The sequence below is a fragment of the Corella eumyota genome, chromosome 7 (genome assembly GCF_963082875.1).
Source record: "Corella eumyota chromosome 7, kaCorEumy4.1, whole genome shotgun sequence".
Taxonomy (NCBI): domain Eukaryota; kingdom Metazoa; phylum Chordata; class Ascidiacea; order Phlebobranchia; family Corellidae; genus Corella; species Corella eumyota.
The window spans coordinates 355,078-374,151 of NC_137496.1; the positions used below are offsets into that span (position 1 = coordinate 355,078).

A 19,074-nucleotide genomic window follows, 5' to 3' on the forward strand; every position below is an offset into this window, starting at 1 on the left:
TTTATTTTTTAAACATGTCACATGCCAGAATCGAATTAGCATAATTGCAATTAACTTAAACGATATATGTATATATATTTAGTAATTTTATCACACATTATTGTTACATATTCAAAGACAAACAAAATGTTAAATGATTGAATGACAACTTTTATTCTTGGGCCAGTTTAGTGATCCTTTGAATTAGTTGCTTGTTTTGTTAGAAGGCTTGCTGTGTAAACTAGAAAAAAAAAAATTTATCATTATAATGTTATCGAAAATTAACTCTTTTAAATTACAACCTTAATTAAAAACTTAATAAAATTACCAGAAATGTTCGTTTCTGTGCAGTCGATGACGCATCTTTTGCAGGCTGGACTACAACTACTATCACAGGTCATGTTTGTTTGAGCATTCACGATGCAAATCAAATAGTTGTGGCTCTCCTCACTTGCTGTAAACAAAAACAATAACTTGTTTAAAAATTCATTAAATTATCAATATACAATCGCTCATTAACAAGTTATAAAATAAACTTAATAGGAGGTTGAAAATTAATCTTGTAACATTAAAGATGGAGTCACTAAAACTTACAGCAAGCATTAACGTAGCAGTCTCGACATTCACCATCCACTGCATCCCTGATATCGTCCTGATCTCCGGGTGGACAAACCATCGTGTCTTGGCAGTTTTGAAAGCACATGTATTCAACAAAATCTGTGATCGCTTCATTCAGGCTGTTGGTATCATCTTCATATGGTTCGTCCTCGACATGAGAAGCTAATGCAATTTTAAAGCAAGGTTAGTTTAAAATATCATTAAGAAGTTAATTAATAAACCAATCACATTTAGTTGTATATATTTACCTGAACCAGCAGAAAATAACAGAGCAACAACAGCAACAGTTAATAAAGAATTCATATTTATTCAAGTAGAGTTTGCTAAATTGAATCTAAATATAACAATACAGAAAGTTTTAGGCAAATACCCAATACCATCCTTTTAAAAATTTATAAACTTTGTCGTAAAATATAAAAGAAATGTTAATTAAAACATGATGATTGGTGCTTATTATATAGGTTTTGTAAGCGGATATTAGGAACAAAATAAGCCAAAACGTTTGTAAAATAATCGCGAGATTTCAACTGTACGCCAACAATATATCGAAACATGTTACATTTTGATTAATGTTGGTCTAAACATGTCAGTTTGTTGGTGATTAATTTGCTTATCTAAAATTTAGTATTTAAAAATAAATTTTGCAAAAAAATAATAAAACTAATGCATCAGAAGAAAAGGTTGCAACAGTGCAAGCTGAGCAGTATTTGCAAAACATTTTTATTAAAAACCTTAATTAGTAATTTTATTAAACTGAGTCCAATTTTAACCAGACTTGTCTGAAATGTGCTGGCAAGTCTTATCAAGCGTTCTCATTATAGACTTAAACACGATTTTGCCAATGACTTAACATATTTTAAGTAATGAACTTTTCATCGAAATGATATTGCTAAAAAACGGCGTGTCATTTTTCCTTAAAACCCACATCATATCTTATTGTTATTTCCTTTGACCTAGTGTAATTAATAACTGAAACCCAAACTAATAATTTGGTCTAAGCTAGTTCGTTAGGAAAATAATTTAAAATTTCTAACTCTTAATTGTAGAATTGTTTTACCATAAACTCTTACAAACTTGGTAATGTGTGTAAATAAAACATTCTCTGACTTTAAAGCCATTAAACTTTTGAATTTCGCAAGTTGGTGTAAAAACTTAACAACAAAAAACAAGAAAACTTAACTGTTATTATGTAAACAGATTATTTAACATTTTTTTATTTTATATACTATATGATATAATAAGATAGGTTACATAATATCAATTATTTATTGAATACATAATTATAGTTGTTTCGTCTAAGCAGAGATCGTGCTAGCCACCCCGACCATTGCGGCCTTTAAATCGGGGTTTAAATGGTTTAAATCCCCGGAAAGGTCGTTTAGGTTTTCGGTCATCTGCAAAGTAATGTTGTACTGGTTACAATTATTATAGATTTAAATATTGCTTACATGTTAACGAGATAAATTAAAGGGTCGGTATATTTCGATCAAACACAACTCAAGACAAGGTTTAAAGATGTTAATATATTTTTAAATGCACTAAAGTCCTACAATAAACACAAAGTTTTTACCAACGCAGGAATCCACACAGATCTCACATTCGGAGGTACATTCAGCCTCGCACACGTGGTTGTGGTTGAAGAGCTCTCGAATGAAGAGCGACCGCTTGCACTTGAAGACCTCAGTTTCATTTGCTGTAAAACATTACTGATTTAAAAAGATTGATTTTAATTTATTTTAGATCTGTTACGTCATTGTAATACGTCACTTTTTTACCCAAAACACAAAATTAAAGGCACAACAAAAAGTCCATGGTTTGCAAAAATAAAAAATAAGCTTACTACAAGTATTGTTGATGCATTCTTTGCATGAAGCAAAAATCTCTTTTAGAATTTCATGGTATGTCACGTTGGCACAAGTGCTGTTGGTTACACATTCGTTGAAACATTCTTTCTTTATGTTTGCTATTTTTCCGCCTCCACCACGACCACCACCCCCTCGTCCACCTCGGCGACCAAGTACTAAAAAGGTTAAGTTTTATATCTTGTAACTTCCTTACATCAAGACTAAAACCAAATAATTAAAATATATATTTTATGTTGAATTTTTTAGCCACAACTTAATTCAGAACCTTAAAAACAATCATACAACTGACAACATCGAGTACTTGGTGATAAAGGACTGAGATACTTTCTATTTATATAAAACTTCTAATTAAAATATTTATATAAAACTTACCACCAGATGATGCAACGACCAATAAAATGGCCACAATCAAGAGAAACTTCATTGTAGGAAGACCTAAACTCTAACTTTTATATTAAATATTTTAACACTAATATTCTGTCTTATATCCAACTAAATATAAACTGAACAATCTTTTAAGTGCTACTGAAAGATTTTAAAAAGATGATTCATTATATTGTTTGAATTTATTTCTTTATTTCTTTTCTCGAATAGGAAATAACACAAAGCCTAAAATAGGAAATAACAGCACACTATTGTTTTATTCAATGTAATATAGATTCTTGTTAACTACATAATGGTATATGATATATGTAAAAGATATTAATAAATTGCAGATATATTATTTCTTTAGCCAATTTAAGCCATGTCATCCCCAAATGAACCTAAAAAAATTGCAAAATTGATGAATTACCAAATAGTAATAAAACTATACCACAAAAACTTGATTGTTTGTTTAAAAATATTTTTAACATCCTGAATAAATATTTAAAAAATAAATTAAACAAAGAAATTACTTTTCCAGCAATCTTTTGCACACTCTAAGCAATCACTTTTACACTGGGTGGCGCAATCTCCTTCTATCTTGTCCCTTATACAAGTGAAAATATCTTCATTGCCAAGTGTAGAAACACCTATAAACCGAGTGAAAATTAAAATGTTGATTAAAAAAGTCATTTATTAACCAATTCCATCACTTCAACTTAATTAAGTCGTTGTTGTAAAAGTAAGTACGAAATATCAGTTGTCAAAATTTAAAAATGTATTGGGTTTTCTTAAGGTAGCTATAACAGAAGAAAAACTTTGATGCTTATTACAAACACTTGCAACTTACCACAAAATCCATTGACGCATTCTCTGCACTCCTTGTTCATATCATCATCCACTTCTTGCCGGTTTTTATTTGCAGGGCAATCAGGACAATTCATAAAACAAGTGTGGTAGGCTTCATCCATCTCTTCATGGTTTGCTCCTTCAACTAAACAAGAACAGTTTTGTATCTTTCTACTCTTACTAGATAAAGTTTATTAGTCTATGAATATGAACACTTCAAGTATATATTTAACCTAGTTTTAAGTTGTTACAAAGTGAAATGTTATTAACTTTCAGATAGAGCAACTAACCTTTAAAATTTCCAATAAGTATCATAGATATTACAGTTAACTTTATCACTATATTAGAAACTAAATTCATTCTTAATCTTTGGATGGTTTCTTTGGAACGAAATAAAATGTAAAAGAAAGAAATAGAAGAACGAAAGCTAAGAGAAAGACATAACAGTTCCTGCCATAGCGTAGGTGATCCGATATTTAAAAAAGCGAACAGTCGATCAAAGCCATCGGCCTAAAGGCACTACAAGCTGATCAGACGCGCTTATAAAACCAATGAATATCCACGTACGGAGAAGAGCTTGGCCTCCCATTGTCGTTGGGAGGCCTCCCGTTTAAACTTACTCCAACTGTTGTTAAACATCGAAATCTTACGCTTACGTTAGGTCCAAAATCTTACTATTAAATATTTTTTAACATGTTAACAATGAAGCTGTCTAAAATATAACATTGTATTCGCTACTACACTTTGTTTTTAAACAAATTAAAGTTTGTTTCCTATCTTGCATGCGTAAGTATAGCTATAATATTCATAGTTTAATTAAAAAAGTCTAAACGAACCCCTAAAGGAATATATATAAGTTATGTATTGCACAGTATATAGACGTACTGCTTGTTTTACCATTGTTAAAGATTAAATATTTCCTGTCTGCATAATTACGTTATGTTTATACCCTTAATATATTTTAAACATATTTTACGTCACTAATAAAAGTAAATTATTATTTAATAATTAAAATTTTTAAAAATATTTGTTTTAATTAGTAGTGTTATTTTTTTAAAACAAAAAAATGGTAAAAGTTAATGTGAAGACAACAGATTAAAAGAATGCTAAAATTGGAAAAATGTTTTGTAGCTTATAACGTAACTTGACATTGTATAAATGATTGCTTTAATTAAGGACCACAAATAGCCTTATTGGTGCCTTAACCTAGGCTCAAGAATTTCGATGTTTAACTTACAGTTAGGGAAGTTTAAATGGGAGGCCTCCCAACGACAAATGGGAGGCCAAGCACTTCTCCGTAAGTGGATATTCATTGGTTTCATTAGCGCGTCTGATCAGCTTGTAGTGCCTTTAGGCCGATGGCTTTGACCGACTGTTCGCTTTTTTGAGTATCGGATCACCTACGCTATGGCAGGAACTGTTTTTCCCTGAATTTTGGCACAGTTTTAGTACTCTGAATTTTTCCTTAGTTTTAGTAGTTAGTCTTAGTAGTTAGGTCGCTCGCTAGGTTTTTTTGGTAGAAGTCTTGCGCTTCAGTCTTAGTAGTTAGGTTGCTTGCTAGGTTTTTTGATAGATGTCTTGCGCTTTAGTCTTATTAGTTAGGTCGCTTGCTAGGTTTTTTGGTAGATGTGTTGCGCTTCAGTTTTAGTAGCTGGATCGCTCGCTAGGTTTTTTGGTAGATGTTTTGCGCTTTAGTCTTAGTAGTAAAGTCTCTTGATAGATTATATGGTAGATGTCTTTTGCTTGTTGTGTGTAGAGTTCGTTTTGTTAGTTATAGACGAAATAGGGCTGGTTGGATATAAAGCTTGGCTTGTTAGTTATATAAGCGCGTTCGATCAGCTTGTAGTGCCTTAAGGTCGATAGCTTTAATTACCTACGCTATGGTAGCAACTGTTGTGTTTTTTAAGGTTTTATTTCTTTCTTATTTGGTCTTTAACTTGATTTAAATGTGGAGTTTGATAATAGATCATAAAAGGTTTGTTTAATTGGTGGTTTTTATTAGTAAAAAAATAAGAATAGAAAAATATCAACAAACTCTTTTTGGAAAGTACAGCATATTAGTTATAAGCATTGATCAAAATACATCAAGCTCTTGTTTGTTTTGTTGCTTTTAGTTAGATCTTGGGTTAAATAACTTTTCGTAGATTGTGTAAGTTAATCAATATTATCAGGTGGTTGTACATAAGATATAAAGTCACTCGTAGGCAATTCTTATATAATAATTCCAATAAAATCCGTTAAATAAAAGAAACGAAACAAAGTAACCGAGTCTAAATACGACATCTGTGCTGTCGATGTATTTACAATATCTTGATCTTCGTTTGTGTAATGCGCGAATTTGCTAAAAACGTTTAAAGTAAAATAAATCAGCCAACATAAAATAAAATTTGCACTAAATTAACAATATGATTTTTATTTAATAGTTAAAATAATATGTTGTAAATGTAATTATTTTAATATTAAAGTAAATTCTGAAAATTTTACCGATTCAATATTTTTTTCAGGGTCGATGTGCTCACAATCATCAGACGACAAATTGGATGAAACTTCAACATTTTCGCGGGTGAATCTACAAAATTGTTACGTAACACAGGTCAACAATCAAGTACACAACATTTTGTTAATTGTTAAATCAAACTTATAACTGAAATGTGAAACGTCATTTAACAACTTAGGTCATACCGATAAAGATGGTCGCTAGATGGATGTATTGATGACTTGCGACCGTTTTGATAATTCGTTTTCTTTAGTTTTCTAATTTTCTAAATAAATAAAATATAGAAGAATCTTTTGTATAAATGTAAAAAATATATATATAATTATTATTTATTTTTTTATACCTTTCGCCTGGCCTCATTCAAGTCCTTGTTCATTCTCAAAACTGATTTCTTCTTTCTTGCAGTGGTGACGTAATTTAAAACACAAAATTCGACAACGGTTGAAAAAATAAACAAAAAACAAATCCAGAGATAAATGTCCATTGCTGTTAAGTAAGATACCTGCCAGAAATTAAAATTGCAAAATTATTACTCTTACTTATTTAAAAAAAATATCTTATTTATTTAAAATCAATGTTGATATAGTTTGATTGACACTTGGGCAGATATTACAGATAACATGTCAGACACTTCACATACCTTTGGAAGAGAAGTTTTTAAACCAGTTATAATTGTTGATAAGGTCAAGACTGACGTCACACCTAAAATATAAGTTTAATTTTTAATTTAAAATACTTTATTTTAAGCTGTTGTTGTGCACGAGCTTGCACAAATTAATGGGTCTTTGGACTTAATGTTTACTTGCCAGTCGGATATATTAGCAATGTGACATTGAGTGTTTACCAATATCTGTTAACCACTTAAACAGTTGACAGCTAAGTATAGTTATCTTATTTTCAAGTGTGCCTTGACATTTTATTGACAGTTACTTGTACTAAAGAATATTAATTAGCTATTGTTGAAAATTTTTAATTTCTTTGGCTTCGTTAACAAATGAAGGCCTGACATAAACAATAAAAGTTACTAAAACTTAACTTACTGATAGCCACTCTAGCAGGAACAGAAGAAGGGTCGATCCACATTCCCAATCCAGCCAATACAACCATAGACATCGCCAGGAAGTAAGATTGAAAGAAAACTGACATCAAATATCTCCGAAACAAGAAACTTAGTTGCAGTTGTGATACTCTTGTATCTAAAATTATAAATTAAACATCAGAAAATAAATAAACAATGCAACAATTTATTGAGTACATACAACCATATTCAATAACTTTGTTTCAATGCAAATACCAAAGTTTTCAACAAAAATTTAACAAAAACAAATAAACCAAATCAGCAAACAATCTTTTTAATTATTTAAATTTACTAGTGTAATATTTAAGTTAAATCACTTTCTAACATGGACTCTGATTTTCTTGTGACATTCACGTTGCTAAAACTATGTCGAACCAACATAAACTTTGGCATGTTCATTACCAATAACTTGTCCATGAAGATATCGTCGTAATTGCTCAACAACCATTCTAGTTGGATCTCTTTGTAGTTGTAACCGACTTGAATCAAAAATATTTTAATATTTTTAAAATTGTTTTTTTTTTAAATTTTTTTATTATAATAAATTTGTTATGAGACAAGAGATCAATAATTTCATTTTGTGTTGAGTTATTTTGCGAGATTTTTAATTATTAAGGTACGTATATTATTAATATGAATTAGTCAATATTTTATTTTGAACCGAGAAAGTTCTAAATCAAGCATCGAATTAAATATGGTTTAATAGAATATAATTGCATAGTTTTACAATAATTTGTATAGCTTACGACTTTGTATGATCAATGAACAATTTTCTCTGTCTAAAGGAAAATTATGAAGGTTCATCTGGCAAGCAACTGTAGTTGTCATTCTAAATACAATAAGAATTAAGCGAGAAGTTAAAGATTTAAAAGATCAAATTTTTAACATAAATGCTTTTTAAGCTTGAAAAACAATCTTACTTAACATTGTAGAAAATTCTTCCATCAGAAAACAAACGTAAAACTGTGTTTTCAACCGTAGTTTGGTGAATAAAAGAGTTTTTCGACCCAACCACGTAAGTATCTATAAAAGAGCAATACATAAGACATTAAACTTCTAATAAGTGTGATCAAGTCTGTTTAAAGTTTCACCTGGTACCCAGATTTTTTTGACCAATCTACTTGGTAGAACAATGCTACTTGTTGATTCATTTGATTCAAACCTGAGTCTGTGATCAACCCAGCTTTCATGTATGCAAAGTGTGAATGTTAAGTCCTAAACATAAATAATAACAATGTGTAAATTTTAAATCTTAATCATATTCATAATGTTACTTTTTTCTCAGTTGCATCAGATCAGAATATTGCAAGCTCAATATTTTTATATAAGTACATATATAATCCTACAAGTATTTTTATTTAATTTTTCTTCATTGTTTGTTTTCTTATTTTAAATTATTAACAGACATTTTTATTTTAAATGAAAGTAATGACTTTCATGCTTGGGCCAATTAGTTTAATTTGATTTCACAGCATCTTATATTGGCTTTTATATTAAAACAAAGCCTAAGCCCTTAATGTTTGTGTATTTAAATGTTAAATCTTTAAGACCAGTAGGAGTAATTATATCTCTAACACAAATTAATCAATAAACATGGAACAACGCAAGGTAACGTCAGGTAAAAATCATCTATTTTTAGACACCTTCTTATACAGATAAATCAAATGACTAAAATCAATACGCACCATATTTTTCTCCGAAATGTCTGTTATGCTTTCAATCATAATTCCAATTTCCACTTTCATTGGTTTTCCTGCAATATCAGATATTAAATAAAAAAAACAAAATTCGATGTTAATTTAATTTTAACAAATTTAATAAAATATTTTAAAATATTGCTGCAAATGTTGTCTGATTATTAGAATCTTGTATAATGTGTTAAATATTTCTGCTTGATCAACATTTTATATATACGACAATTCCAAATAAATCTTTGTGTTTTTACCTATATTTAAATATTTAGCTTGTATGCTTTTAAATCAGCAATATGTTAAGCTTACTATTTAAAATAAAATATCAAATAATTTTTGTTAGCATCAAATAAATATATTGCAACAAATGATATAACCTTGGTTAGATGGTTTGATGCTGAGCTCGTATGAATGAACTCGAAACATTTCCTCGATTTGTCTTGTAACAACTGTCCCATGTTTGTCTTCTACTCCATCTACGTGACTGCTCTCAACTATCCTAGCTGTTAATAAAATGATTTGTTGATAAGATGTTATTGTTCAAATAATAATGTTGAAGGTCTAATCGAAGAGATTATGAAATATGATTTGCCCACAACAATTTTAAGAAATATTGTACAGTTGGGTATTAATGAGTACTTTTTTAAACTTAATTTTTAATTTTAAATTAGTCACAATTACTACAAATTTATATCAAACATTTACTTTGTTGTAGAGGTCCATCTCCTTCGTCATCATAAGGGTCGAGAAAACTATTTTCATCTTGGAAGTTATTTTTATGGCAACATGAGATTGCGAATGTTGTTAACAACACGTTCATTCTATAGCAAAAGTAATTTAAAATTTAAAAGATTACAATTTTAAATATGTTTATTTACTTGTAAGTTTTACAGATTATTGTTATATTAATTATTTAAGTAGTAAGTTGAAAAACATTTAGCCTACAGGTTTACCGTATCGTAAATATAATTCTCATTCTTTTACAATCTTCACAATATTTGTAATCCGAAATTTTAATCGTAAAATAATTTAATTTAATTACACACTCTATACATTATTAAATATCCTTAATTTTTATACAGTCAAGTTGTATAGAAACTTCAAATTGTCTAATCAGACCTGAATCAATAAAATCTTTTGTAATCAGTCTCAACGGGGATTTAACAATTACACGTATCTACGTTTCAATTTTTCTTGATTAAATTAAGTTATGTTAGGGATATTATGTAAACTTAAACCTACTTAGACTAAAATTGTTTAAAATTAAAGTTATCTTGTGTTTAGAGTCTAAAATCTGCCTATTTTGTTAAAAATAAATTATCCTAAACATTTAGATTTTACATATAGCTTCAGTGTAATATATTGTAGACAAATGTTTCTTCTTTTTATTGCTAGGTACCTTAAAACTGATATTTACTAAATATTTATTCTGTATTATTTTAAATAAAATATTTGTACTTTTACATCTAGCATACTGTCTTAACTTTGTTTTAAAAAATCTAAATATTTTACGTTTCTCGGTGTTGACAAATTTGACATGAAACAATTCTTTGATCTAACTGAATATTGATTATTTTCAAGATTGCCTACGTCATCTCTTGAACAAAATAATTTCTCCAAAGTCATTCGTCAGTGTCAGTTCTGTTCTAATATAATTAGACACTTGGACGCGTGGATATCGTTAAACTAATCACTTTTCATCGTTGACAACTTTAATAACTTGTCCTTAGATAGCTTCTAAATAAACTTGTTAGCTTGTCAGTAAAATATATATTTATTGCTAAATAACTCTTAATACATTTCTTAAGGTTTAAATCTCTTTCAACTCACAAATATTTTTATTAATATGATTTAATATTTTAAATTGATGTGAATACAAGATAATATTATATGCTGTATCATTTAAAAAAATCAACGTTGTTTTGGCAAGTAGTTTGGTAAGCATATATATACAGTAACACTAATGTAACCTAAAGCACATAATAAACAGTTGCTGTACAATGAAAGTTTTAGCTGGCAACATTATTCGAATTGCATTTTCATGACGTCCAAGAAGATGAGTGCGCCATCTATCAGCAGAATTTCTTCCAAGTCCAACATGCTGTCGTTGTTTAGATCATGGATCATAAACACCTGAAACAAATATTTGATTGATTTTTAAATTGTCGTAATCAAAACGTCTTCAGTCTGATGGTGACGTATGTTGCCTTAATTTTAATATTAGATTTTTGGAAATTTGGTGTTTTTTAGGCTTGGCTTTACGTTGATATATGTCACATAAGATATTATCAAAACACACCTAGTAATTTAAAATCGATCACCTACCCATGCAATTTGTTCAGCAGAGCATCGAAAGTAATATTTAATCGCAATAAACTGAATAGCAACAATTTCTTGTCCAGACAATTTCCCATCACCGTCAAGGTCAAATTTCTATAAAATGTAGAAATTAATAAATCATTTCATAAATATCAGTCACACGAAAAATACTTTAAAATGTTTCAGTTAGTAACCAAGGTAATAACATCACGTGAGTAATTTTATGTACTTGTACAACTTGTGACTCAATTTGTGATGATCTCATTGGGTTAATGATGTCACAAAGCAAATCACAATCAAGGTTAACTTACTGGTATGAATGAAACGTTAAAGATCATTCTAGAACAATCAACGTGTTCTTGTAATGTAACAACATCGTCTTTGTTGTGGTCGCACTCATAAGTGAGATCAGAGAATTCACCACCTAAAAGAAATATTAAATATTAAAAATATTAAATGCAACTCTAAATTACTTGCAAGAACTTACGTCCATTCACGTAGATTGGATACCGAGATTCGATCTCGTTTTTACTGATAACACCATCATGATCGGCGTCAAGGTACGAGAATAATGGGAGGTATTGCATTTTAACAGCTTCATTTTTATCTAAACCTAAAAAAAATTAAAATTTATATTTTTAAGACAACGATTATATATAACTACAAAAAAAATTAATTAAAATTAATTTAAACGGTATTATAATTTATTAATATTTTTTTTGTTAAACAAACGTTAGAAGCTTACCTGCAATAACGTTGCTTAACCCCAGCACAATAAATAACGCGAAAAAGTAATGCATATTAAAGTTTTTATTTCGTTAACTAATCAAAAATTTGTATTACCTCCAGTTGTTGAATACCTAGATTTTTGAACTTGGTTTCACTTATAAAGGAAAAGTTTTTACGAGAAAGGTTTTATCTTTAAATAACATCTCATAATACACGACACCATATTTGTATCAAAACATCGTTGTTTAGATAATCTTCGTGTTAAAAACAACTGATAAACATAAAAACATGATTCGTACTTTCCAATATAAACCACAAATCAACCTAACAAAAACCGTTCTGTCGAATAATCATTTTTTTAAATAACGTAAATACACAATTTCTTATTTTCAGCTATTGGGCAATGAGTAATATTATGAAAAAAATTATGTGACGTCAGTATTACGTCATTTACCGGTATAGGGCTGGTCTAAGCACTTAACAAACCTCAAAAAGCTTAAAATAACAATAAATATAATTCAAAACACATTTTTATAGATTCTCATCCGATAAAACTTTATGATGAGTTTAATGTTAGTCTACCGAGTCATTAAATATTCTTGCGGTTATTTCAGATTATTCTGTTTTTGTTGTACCCGCAAAGTTTGTTAAACCTTTGGTTAAGGTTTGGGCTTCATTGGTTAAGGTTTGGGCTCCATTGGCAACTCAGCCAGGTTATTGTTCTTTTATAAAAATGCTCATATACATTACGTCATGTAAAATAAGTCTTTGTTAATAGGTAGTATGAAGGTTGTGTGCAAAAGAAAAACGTAATACTTTAAGAATTTAAAACAAATATTAACAATAATCTCGCTCTATTCACCAACTCTTTATAAAGCATTAAAGCTACGTAAGAGTTTTTAACGGAAACAAAACAAAATGCTCGTCGAAAGTTTGTCGAGACAGCGCCTCAAGCTTGCCATATATTTAACAAGCAACACAGGGCACAGCAATCCGTAAACATGGACGGAGAACATTGACACAATTCTCGCTACAGGTACGTCAAAATTGTTCTTTGTGATGTCAATAAAAAATATTAGAATGACTGGAAACGTGAAGACGATAAATACGATGCTCAACAACACCACCAAGCGGATGCGTGGATTCGATGGAATAATTCGTCGTTTTACTTTAACGTCTGCATGAAATACGTCGTCAGTCATTGGTACGTTTTTCCATTGAAGATTTTTTCCGTCGGTAGATGATGCCCTATCCATGCTCGATACTATGGAAGAATGATCGACGTTAGCAGACTGCAAATTCGAAGTTCTGGTTTCATTTGTGCTAAATTTCCTGATGTCAAAACTGTTGAGATTCCTTATGCCATGCACCACGAGCAGTATCAAACCAACCACCTTAAAGTAATAAATTTGCAATTAGTTGAAAGATCTGACACAGCCTAAACTTAAGAACTATGGACCGTAGTTGTTTCAAACTTTAGTAATTGCTTATCTTAATGTTTTACTTCGACTATCCAAAGCGCGGCGTTAGTGGCAATAAACGAGTTCTGAAGTGGAGCCCAAACCCTTGAACATTCGGTTCTAGGAGAACATTTTCCGTCCATTGATCCTGGTCCACAGCGACAACCCGCGGCACAATGCCATCGTAACACAACAGCAATTGTCAGTATTGCGGGTACGATCCACGCTATAGCGATTAGCAGGCCGGCTTTTTTCCGTTTTATTTCAAGACTCCTTAAAAAAATGTAAATATTATTTAAAGTAATTTTTATTACTCTGGTTTAATCTTTAATTATATACACAGTCAATAAATTATTTCATGCTATCACCTTATGACCTTCTAAACGTGTTGTTTTAAACGAGTTTTTTGTTTACATTTAAGTATCATGTATTGACATCATATCTAATACCGATACAAATTTACAAAACGTGCAATTAAAGGTTTAAAATAACATGTTGAAACTATGTAAAAAGGTCAATTAATAGGAATGCCAAATATCAACTTTACAGACAAACCAGGAAATATTCACATTGCCAAACCGAAACCTTATCAGTGACATTACAAATTTCTTAAAATTAAATTTGTTTTTGCCACATCATAGTTAGCTTTAAAAACAATTTTTTTAAATAGATAAAAGTGTCCTATACCAAATTATCTAAGGACTTTTATTTAACCTAATATCGTTAACCAAGGCTTGATTAAAATCCTTGAAGTTAAGCTTCTTAAACTCTTTAACAAGCATTTATAATTTACAACAACTTTAAACTAGTATGTCTAAAAATAAACGCGTAATTTTTTCACAAAAGATTGTTTACAAACTGACAAATTCTTACTTTCGACGTTCAATTTGTCTCTGGGACTGTGTTCGGCTTATAGTTGCTCCGAACGACCGCTTAAAGTAAGTGCTGTCCAACATTACATACACCAAGGCTGATATGTTACCGCACATTACAAACAATAAAGAGATTGCTCCGGCTTTGCAAAGTGTCCACAATATCTACAATTAATTTAAATTCAATGTGCTGATAGAAGATAACAATCTTTTTGGACAACAGGTAAGATTTCGGGTTTGATTCTTACTGCTGGCAAAGTTTGCACCCTTAAGGACGTAGTAATAAACTTTAAATTTGCATTGCTGCTATATCATAGCTTTAAGACTGTAAATTTTTTAAATTAGGTACAAATATTAAAATTAAAACATCAAATACCTGAGTCTTAGAAGATGGAGGCATCATAATCATTTCGTCTGTTACTCGAAACGTTTCAATTTCGTCCCAAATATGAAACGCTAGAAAAGCTGTGTTACTCAACAACGTACTTGTGACGCAAGAATACACGTAACTCTGACGTAATAACTCAGCTTTGTGGATTGTAGCTGCTAACCAGACAACGAAGTTAATACAACATGCCAGAATAGGGATTGGGACTAGCAAGATATATTTCCACTTGTTTGGGTCGGGTGTACAAATACTTACATTGGTACTCTCGCTATAGTTGAGCATGTACAATTTTTCCATGGTTAAAATATATACTTAAGCTATATTTAGAAAGATAAAACAATATGTTACAGTTTCTTAGATCAACTTTGCTACGTAGGGATCAAATTCCATATTAATTCTCATTAACATCTTTCTGAAGAGATAACTAAATATATTATTCGACAACTATACTTCTATTTCTCTCTCTATGATCTAGTTCAAAGACTTCGATTTTGAAAATAAACTTTCCTTTATAAAATATGAGAACAAATTTCAAAAATAAACAAAAAAGGTAATATTTGACGTAACTCTTTAAATAGCGGAAATATTAATTTGTCAAAACATCAGACCTTATACGACGTTAAGTAATTGGACAATTAATTTTGTTGCGCGCATATCTGATAACCTGCGTAAGTAGCAACATAATAAACCTATTTTTTATACTTCCTTGCTTTTTGTTTACAAATACGTTCGCAGTATAAGCTTTGGCGTATTTCCGTTACTATTGATGAAATTTGAGACGTGCAAATATTTACTTGTTGACAATTTTTTTTGCACTGGCTATGAGCTAACTTTTGGTATTTTCGTTAAATTTAATTTGTCTTGACGTAACTAAATTTCTTTAGTTGCAATCAATCTATTGTCTAACATAACAGTTTACGTATGTTGTCTATAATTTATGACTAATTTATTTGGTATTATACTGTTTAATTAGTAGGCGTTTTTTGCAATAATTATTTTAAGCATTCAATATTAACAATAATCTATATTATTTGATAATATTTTGAATGTTATTTATGATAAGGTTAACTAAATAATTTTTTAATATAAAATTGTAATTGAAAATATTACAAAAAGTGGATGCAAAAGCATTTTTATTTCCACTTATCAACGCTTGTTATATCGTGGAACAATCTTATTCTTACGCATATTTCCTCTAAAGTTTTTCGAAAAACTGACAACCTAAAACTATTTTGGTCAAAATATATCCTAAAAATTTTAAAAAATCCGGATATATTATTTTTTTAGTATTTTTAACAATATGTTAACATCACGCTTGTAAAAACGTGTGCTTTATGACATTACGACCCATATGGTCCAATGATATGACTGTTTATGTAGTAGAATATTTAATAGCACGTATCGCATGCTAACCTTTGCTAGTGATGAATCAATAAGATGAATTTTAATGTGTCATTTAATGCTAAAATTTCCAATCAAAATAAAAATAGTTTTTTTGCAATGTAATGTAGTATTGCAGAACTTAATTTCTGCAAAGTAATTTTTATCATTGGAAATTTTAATTAAAACAAAGATTTTAAATTTTTTATGCCCCGCAGTCCGACCTCAAGTTTTGGTCCTCAAATTTGTAATTGATTTTATATTGAAATTCTAACCCAGTCTCAAGTTGTACGGCTAAAATATTAATGATCTTCGGATATAACCTTACATGGTTGACTTTAAAATAATGTCTGGTGAATACTTTGCTAAATATGTTGTTATCGGAGGTTAATAATATTAACACCTTGAGAAATGTTGCAACCCACATTAATATTAGGATTTAGGTCTAGTCTAAGTTTCCGGTAATTTATAAAATAAACAAAGTTAATACGTTTAAGATAATTGAATATTTAAAGCAGTTAACCAAAGCAAAATTTATACAAGAAAATAAAACTGAAACAACAATTATACATACGCTTTTAATCATTTTTACAATATTTAATGCAAGTATTGCTTACAGAATAATAGATATGAATAAAACAACAACAATTTTTTACATAAAGTAGATGAGAATAAAATAAAATACCTTGTTTAAGATGGATTAAGTTCTTCCTAAGAATTTTATATTCATAGAAAGAGTTAAAAATTGTTGCAAAAGCTTGTATATAAAGATAGGATATCATTAACATGATGATATAACCCCAACTTGTTCAAAGTTGCATTTGTTTAATAAAATAACTTTTTGTATGTTAATTATTTTTGATGCAACTTCTTTTAAAAACAGAACAACAAAGTTGTGAAAAACTTAATAACAGCTTGTTTAAGATTAGACATATATTTAACCAATAATATAGGACAAGCTATTGTGTACAAATTAAGCAAAATTGAAGCCGGAAGCTTAGCAGCAAGAACTAAAAAATCATCCAAAGCAACATCAAACAAAAAGGCAATTGAGACTGGAATTGTGCCGATTAAAAACGAAGCTGTAAGTAGGGTAACTAAACGTAGACGTTGGTTACTGAACCAATTACCTCTTAGTCGAAAGGGTTTTATATTTTCACTATTGTTGGCTTCAACATTTGATACGTTTCTATCAGACATGGGTAATGAGATTTTGTTGTCAATGCTTTCTTGTTGGGCGTTGTATTCCAAAGTAGTGATGCTGTTTTGGTCAGTAGATTCTGTTTTTGGAGGTTGTTTTACAGATTTCTGCCCCGAAAAGTGAAGATAATTTTCAATTCCTTTAACCAGTAGGACTATAATGCAAACAACCTAAAAAATAGTTCATGTAAGAAACAATTTATAATTTAAATAGTCAAAAAGTTCATTTAAAGTAAAGAATTTAAATTTGTGGAGGCGTCAAACTTTCTATATAAAGGCGTTACCAATTACTTCCGCTTAAGCTGCAGATTCTTTAGCAAACAATAAGATGGTCTAGCAAGATTGCAAGTGCAACAAGTGTGTTTAAATCACGAGTCAATATCATAAAACATTTCAATACTTACTTCCAAAAACCACAAAGAAACATTGACCGCCAAGTAGGAGTTAGACAAAGGGGCAAACACTCGAGAACAACCCATGTTTTTGGGGCAAATTTCACCAACTGCACCTGGGGCACATCGACAAAACTTTGCACAATTCCAAACCAGAACAGCGGTAACGGTTAAACCAAGTGGCAACAACCAAGAGATGACTATCAAAAAAATTGCTTTCTTTCGTTTAGCAGATAAAATTCTAAATAAAACAACAAATACATATATTTTATCTATATAAAATATTTTGTTAACATGCAGTATATATTATTATATTGTGTTGTTAATATGATTTTTATATTTTTTAAATGAAGGTATTGATAGGACATGGTTATAAGCCAATATATTTTAAAGTAATCGATCTTTAAAGTAAATAAAATTCACACACTTAGCAGTTTTTGTTGATTCATTCCCAATCCCGTCTTTTATATGATTGGCCTGGCTTGAGTTTTGAAAATATGCGCTGTCTAATAGAACGTAGATCAGGGTAAAGAGATTTCCACTCATAACATATAACGTGGCCACCGTTCCAGCATGGCACAAGGTCCATAAAACCTGTGCAAACCCAACGATATTATCTCGAGTTAATTTATATAAAGATCAAGCACAAATGAACTTACTTGTATATACGGCGGGGCTGGTTTTGTCGACATGTGGGGATCTGCCAAAAATCCTGAAAACTGATCCCAAAGCTGCAATGATAAGAAAACAACGTTGCTAAGCAACGTACTAGTAACGCACGTGTATACGTAGTTTTGACGTAATAAAGATCGTTTGTATATTGTAGCGGCCATCCAGATGATGATATTAACAAGACCTGCTATGAGTGATAACGGCATCAGGATTATAAAGTGAAATCGTGTGGCGTCCGAGACACATTCTGGTAATTGTAGATACAGCTTGGTGGTAGTCGGCAAGGTTGTATTCATTTTGTGTCAACTTAAATTTATAAAAACTAGATTTAAAATTCTGTAAAACAAAAAAATATATTTTAATTTTTTCTTGATAAGAAAACCTATTTTAAGGGCCAACTTTATAATTTCGTTTCGATATAAATTCACATATTTAATATAATATTGACCTGGCAATATTTTCAAATAAAACAACATACATTTACCTATCTTTATTTCTAATAATTATACTGCAACCCAATGCAGATTATTGTTGTTAAATTCTAACTACCTACGCTATACCATTCTTTAACAAATCTGTTTTAGGAAGTTACATATTAATATAACTGTATCTCTCTACCAACTGGGCCATTCATTTGGTTTTGACACCAACTTCCGGACTAGAAGTTATTCATTTCAAAATAATTGTGGTTTGTGCTTACAATATTAAATATTTTTAATTAT

The 19,074-nt window shown here is 29.9% G+C and overlaps 7 protein-coding genes across 8 annotated transcripts; all 7 read right to left on the reverse strand.

Moving 5' to 3' along the window:
• Positions 1-136: 136 nt before the first annotated feature.
• LOC145760104 (uncharacterized) lies at positions 137-933 on the reverse strand. The gene is made up of 4 exons (XM_082573974.1): positions 846-933; positions 574-759; positions 308-433; positions 137-220 (listed from the first exon to the last, which is right to left on the reverse strand). Exons 1-4 carry the CDS (start codon positions 898-900, stop codon positions 168-170), a joined length of 420 nt encoding a protein of 139 aa, XP_082430100.1. The 5' UTR covers positions 901-933; the 3' UTR covers positions 137-167.
• Positions 934-1,847: 914 nt separating this feature from the next.
• On the reverse strand, positions 1,848-2,960 carry LOC145760074 (uncharacterized). Its single transcript, XM_082573938.1, has 4 exons — positions 2,835-2,960; positions 2,438-2,617; positions 2,168-2,290; positions 1,848-1,991 (listed from the first exon to the last, which is right to left on the reverse strand). Exons 1-4 carry the CDS (start codon positions 2,884-2,886, stop codon positions 1,909-1,911), a joined length of 438 nt encoding a protein of 145 aa, XP_082430064.1. The 5' UTR covers positions 2,887-2,960; the 3' UTR covers positions 1,848-1,908.
• Positions 2,961-3,200: 240 nt separating this feature from the next.
• Positions 3,201-4,051, reverse strand: LOC145759540 (uncharacterized). Its single transcript, XM_082573384.1, has 4 exons — positions 3,965-4,051; positions 3,676-3,819; positions 3,359-3,475; positions 3,201-3,226 (listed from the first exon to the last, which is right to left on the reverse strand). The coding sequence occupies exons 1-4, from the start codon at positions 4,032-4,034 to the stop codon at positions 3,201-3,203; spliced, it is 357 nt and encodes a 118-aa protein (XP_082429510.1). The 5' UTR covers positions 4,035-4,051.
• A 1,817-nt stretch (positions 4,052-5,868) lies between these two features.
• On the reverse strand, positions 5,869-9,916 carry LOC145759541 (gamma-aminobutyric acid receptor subunit pi-like). Its single transcript, XM_082573385.1, has 14 exons — positions 9,894-9,916; positions 9,646-9,761; positions 9,318-9,443; positions 8,935-9,002; positions 8,341-8,464; positions 8,170-8,272; positions 7,996-8,078; positions 7,567-7,728; positions 7,212-7,367; positions 6,812-6,873; positions 6,515-6,673; positions 6,357-6,436; positions 6,159-6,243; positions 5,869-6,015 (listed from the first exon to the last, which is right to left on the reverse strand). The coding sequence occupies exons 1-14, from the start codon at positions 9,914-9,916 to the stop codon at positions 5,869-5,871; spliced, it is 1,494 nt and encodes a 497-aa protein (XP_082429511.1).
• Positions 9,917-10,737: 821 nt separating this feature from the next.
• Positions 10,738-12,143, reverse strand: LOC145759105 (uncharacterized). Its single transcript, XM_082572856.1, has 5 exons — positions 12,005-12,143; positions 11,747-11,872; positions 11,571-11,683; positions 11,266-11,373; positions 10,738-11,073 (listed from the first exon to the last, which is right to left on the reverse strand). The coding sequence occupies exons 1-5, from the start codon at positions 12,057-12,059 to the stop codon at positions 10,963-10,965; spliced, it is 513 nt and encodes a 170-aa protein (XP_082428982.1). The 5' UTR covers positions 12,060-12,143; the 3' UTR covers positions 10,738-10,962.
• Positions 12,144-12,394: 251 nt separating this feature from the next.
• Positions 12,395-15,020, reverse strand: LOC145759104 (uncharacterized). Of its 2 annotated transcripts, none has more exons than XM_082572855.1 (4): positions 14,697-15,020; positions 14,322-14,485; positions 13,493-13,718; positions 12,395-13,382 (listed from the first exon to the last, which is right to left on the reverse strand). In XM_082572855.1, the coding sequence occupies exons 1-4, from the start codon at positions 15,003-15,005 to the stop codon at positions 12,888-12,890; spliced, it is 1,194 nt and encodes a 397-aa protein (XP_082428981.1). In that variant the 5' UTR covers positions 15,006-15,020; the 3' UTR covers positions 12,395-12,887. The 2 variants fall into 2 exon arrangements, with proteins under 2 accessions (XP_082428981.1, XP_082428980.1); XM_082572854.1 differs by having other exon boundaries at positions 13,493-13,721.
• Positions 15,021-16,707: 1,687 nt separating this feature from the next.
• On the reverse strand, positions 16,708-18,613 carry LOC145759876 (uncharacterized). Its single transcript, XM_082573731.1, has 4 exons — positions 18,340-18,613; positions 18,108-18,274; positions 17,693-17,921; positions 16,708-17,459 (listed from the first exon to the last, which is right to left on the reverse strand). Exons 1-4 carry the CDS (start codon positions 18,556-18,558, stop codon positions 16,962-16,964), a joined length of 1,113 nt encoding a protein of 370 aa, XP_082429857.1. The 5' UTR covers positions 18,559-18,613; the 3' UTR covers positions 16,708-16,961.
• Between the last annotated feature and the right edge of the window lie 461 nt (positions 18,614-19,074).

What these genes read in the sequence shown, in the direction of transcription:
- LOC145760104 (XM_082573974.1), bottom strand. Translation starts at nt 900, where the DNA reads ATGAATTCTTTATTAACTGTTGCTGTTGTTGCTCTGTTATTTTCTGCT. An exon ending in GTTATTTTCTGCTGGTTCAG is followed by an intron (nt 760 to 845) that starts GTAAATATATAC and finishes AAATTGCATTAG; the next exon opens with CTTCTCATGTCGAGGACGAA. An exon ending in CACAGAAACGAACATTTCTG is followed by an intron (nt 221 to 307) that starts GTAATTTTATTA and finishes TTTTTTTTCTAG; the next exon opens with TTTACACAGCAAGCCTTCTA.
- LOC145760074 (XM_082573938.1), bottom strand. Translation starts at nt 2,886, where the DNA reads ATGAAGTTTCTCTTGATTGTGGCCATTTTATTGGTCGTTGCATCATCT. An exon ending in GGTCGTTGCATCATCTGGTG is followed by an intron (nt 2,618 to 2,834) that starts GTAAGTTTTATA and finishes TAACCTTTTTAG; the next exon opens with TACTTGGTCGCCGAGGTGGA. An exon ending in CTGTGTGGATTCCTGCGTTG is followed by an intron (nt 1,992 to 2,167) that starts GTAAAAACTTTG and finishes ATTACTTTGCAG; the next exon opens with ATGACCGAAAACCTAAACGA.
- LOC145759540 (XM_082573384.1), bottom strand. Translation starts at nt 4,034, where the DNA reads ATGAATTTAGTTTCTAATATAGTGATAAAGTTAACTGTAATATCTATG. An exon ending in ATGCGTCAATGGATTTTGTG is followed by an intron (nt 3,476 to 3,675) that starts GTAAGTTGCAAG and finishes CTCGGTTTATAG; the next exon opens with GTGTTTCTACACTTGGCAAT. An exon ending in TGCAAAAGATTGCTGGAAAA is followed by an intron (nt 3,227 to 3,358) that starts GTAATTTCTTTG and finishes CAATTTTTTTAG; the next exon opens with GTTCATTTGGGGATGACATG.
- LOC145759541 (XM_082573385.1), bottom strand. Translation starts at nt 9,916, where the DNA reads ATGAGAATTATATTTACGATACG. An exon ending in TCCTGCTAGAGTGGCTATCA is followed by an intron (nt 6,874 to 7,211) that starts GTAAGTTAAGTT and finishes CTTATATTTTAG; the next exon opens with GTGTGACGTCAGTCTTGACC. An exon ending in CTGAAAAAAATATTGAATCG is followed by an intron (nt 6,016 to 6,158) that starts GTAAAATTTTCA and finishes AAACGTTTTTAG; the next exon opens with CAAATTCGCGCATTACACAA.
- LOC145759105 (XM_082572856.1), bottom strand. Translation starts at nt 12,059, where the DNA reads ATGCATTACTTTTTCGCGTTATTTATTGTGCTGGGGTTAAGCAACGTT. An exon ending in GTTAAGCAACGTTATTGCAG is followed by an intron (nt 11,873 to 12,004) that starts GTAAGCTTCTAA and finishes AATTTTTTTTAG; the next exon opens with GTTTAGATAAAAATGAAGCT. An exon ending in CTGCTGAACAAATTGCATGG is followed by an intron (nt 11,074 to 11,265) that starts GTAGGTGATCGA and finishes TATTTGTTTCAG; the next exon opens with GTGTTTATGATCCATGATCT.
- LOC145759104 (XM_082572854.1), bottom strand. Translation starts at nt 15,005, where the DNA reads ATGGAAAAATTGTACATGCTCAACTATAGCGAGAGTACCAATGTAAGT. An exon ending in CTCCATCTTCTAAGACTCAG is followed by an intron (nt 14,486 to 14,696) that starts GTATTTGATGTT and finishes AATTAATTGTAG; the next exon opens with ATATTGTGGACACTTTGCAA. An exon ending in CCGCGCTTTGGATAGTCGAA is followed by an intron (nt 13,383 to 13,492) that starts GTAAAACATTAA and finishes TATTACTTTAAG; the next exon opens with GTGGTTGGTTTGATACTGCT.
- LOC145759876 (XM_082573731.1), bottom strand. Translation starts at nt 18,558, where the DNA reads ATGCCGTTATCACTCATAGCAGGTCTTGTTAATATCATCATCTGGATG. An exon ending in CAGCCCCGCCGTATATACAA is followed by an intron (nt 18,275 to 18,339) that starts GTAAGTTCATTT and finishes GGGTTTGCACAG; the next exon opens with GTTTTATGGACCTTGTGCCA. An exon ending in TTTCTTTGTGGTTTTTGGAA is followed by an intron (nt 17,460 to 17,692) that starts GTAAGTATTGAA and finishes ACTATTTTTTAG; the next exon opens with GTTGTTTGCATTATAGTCCT.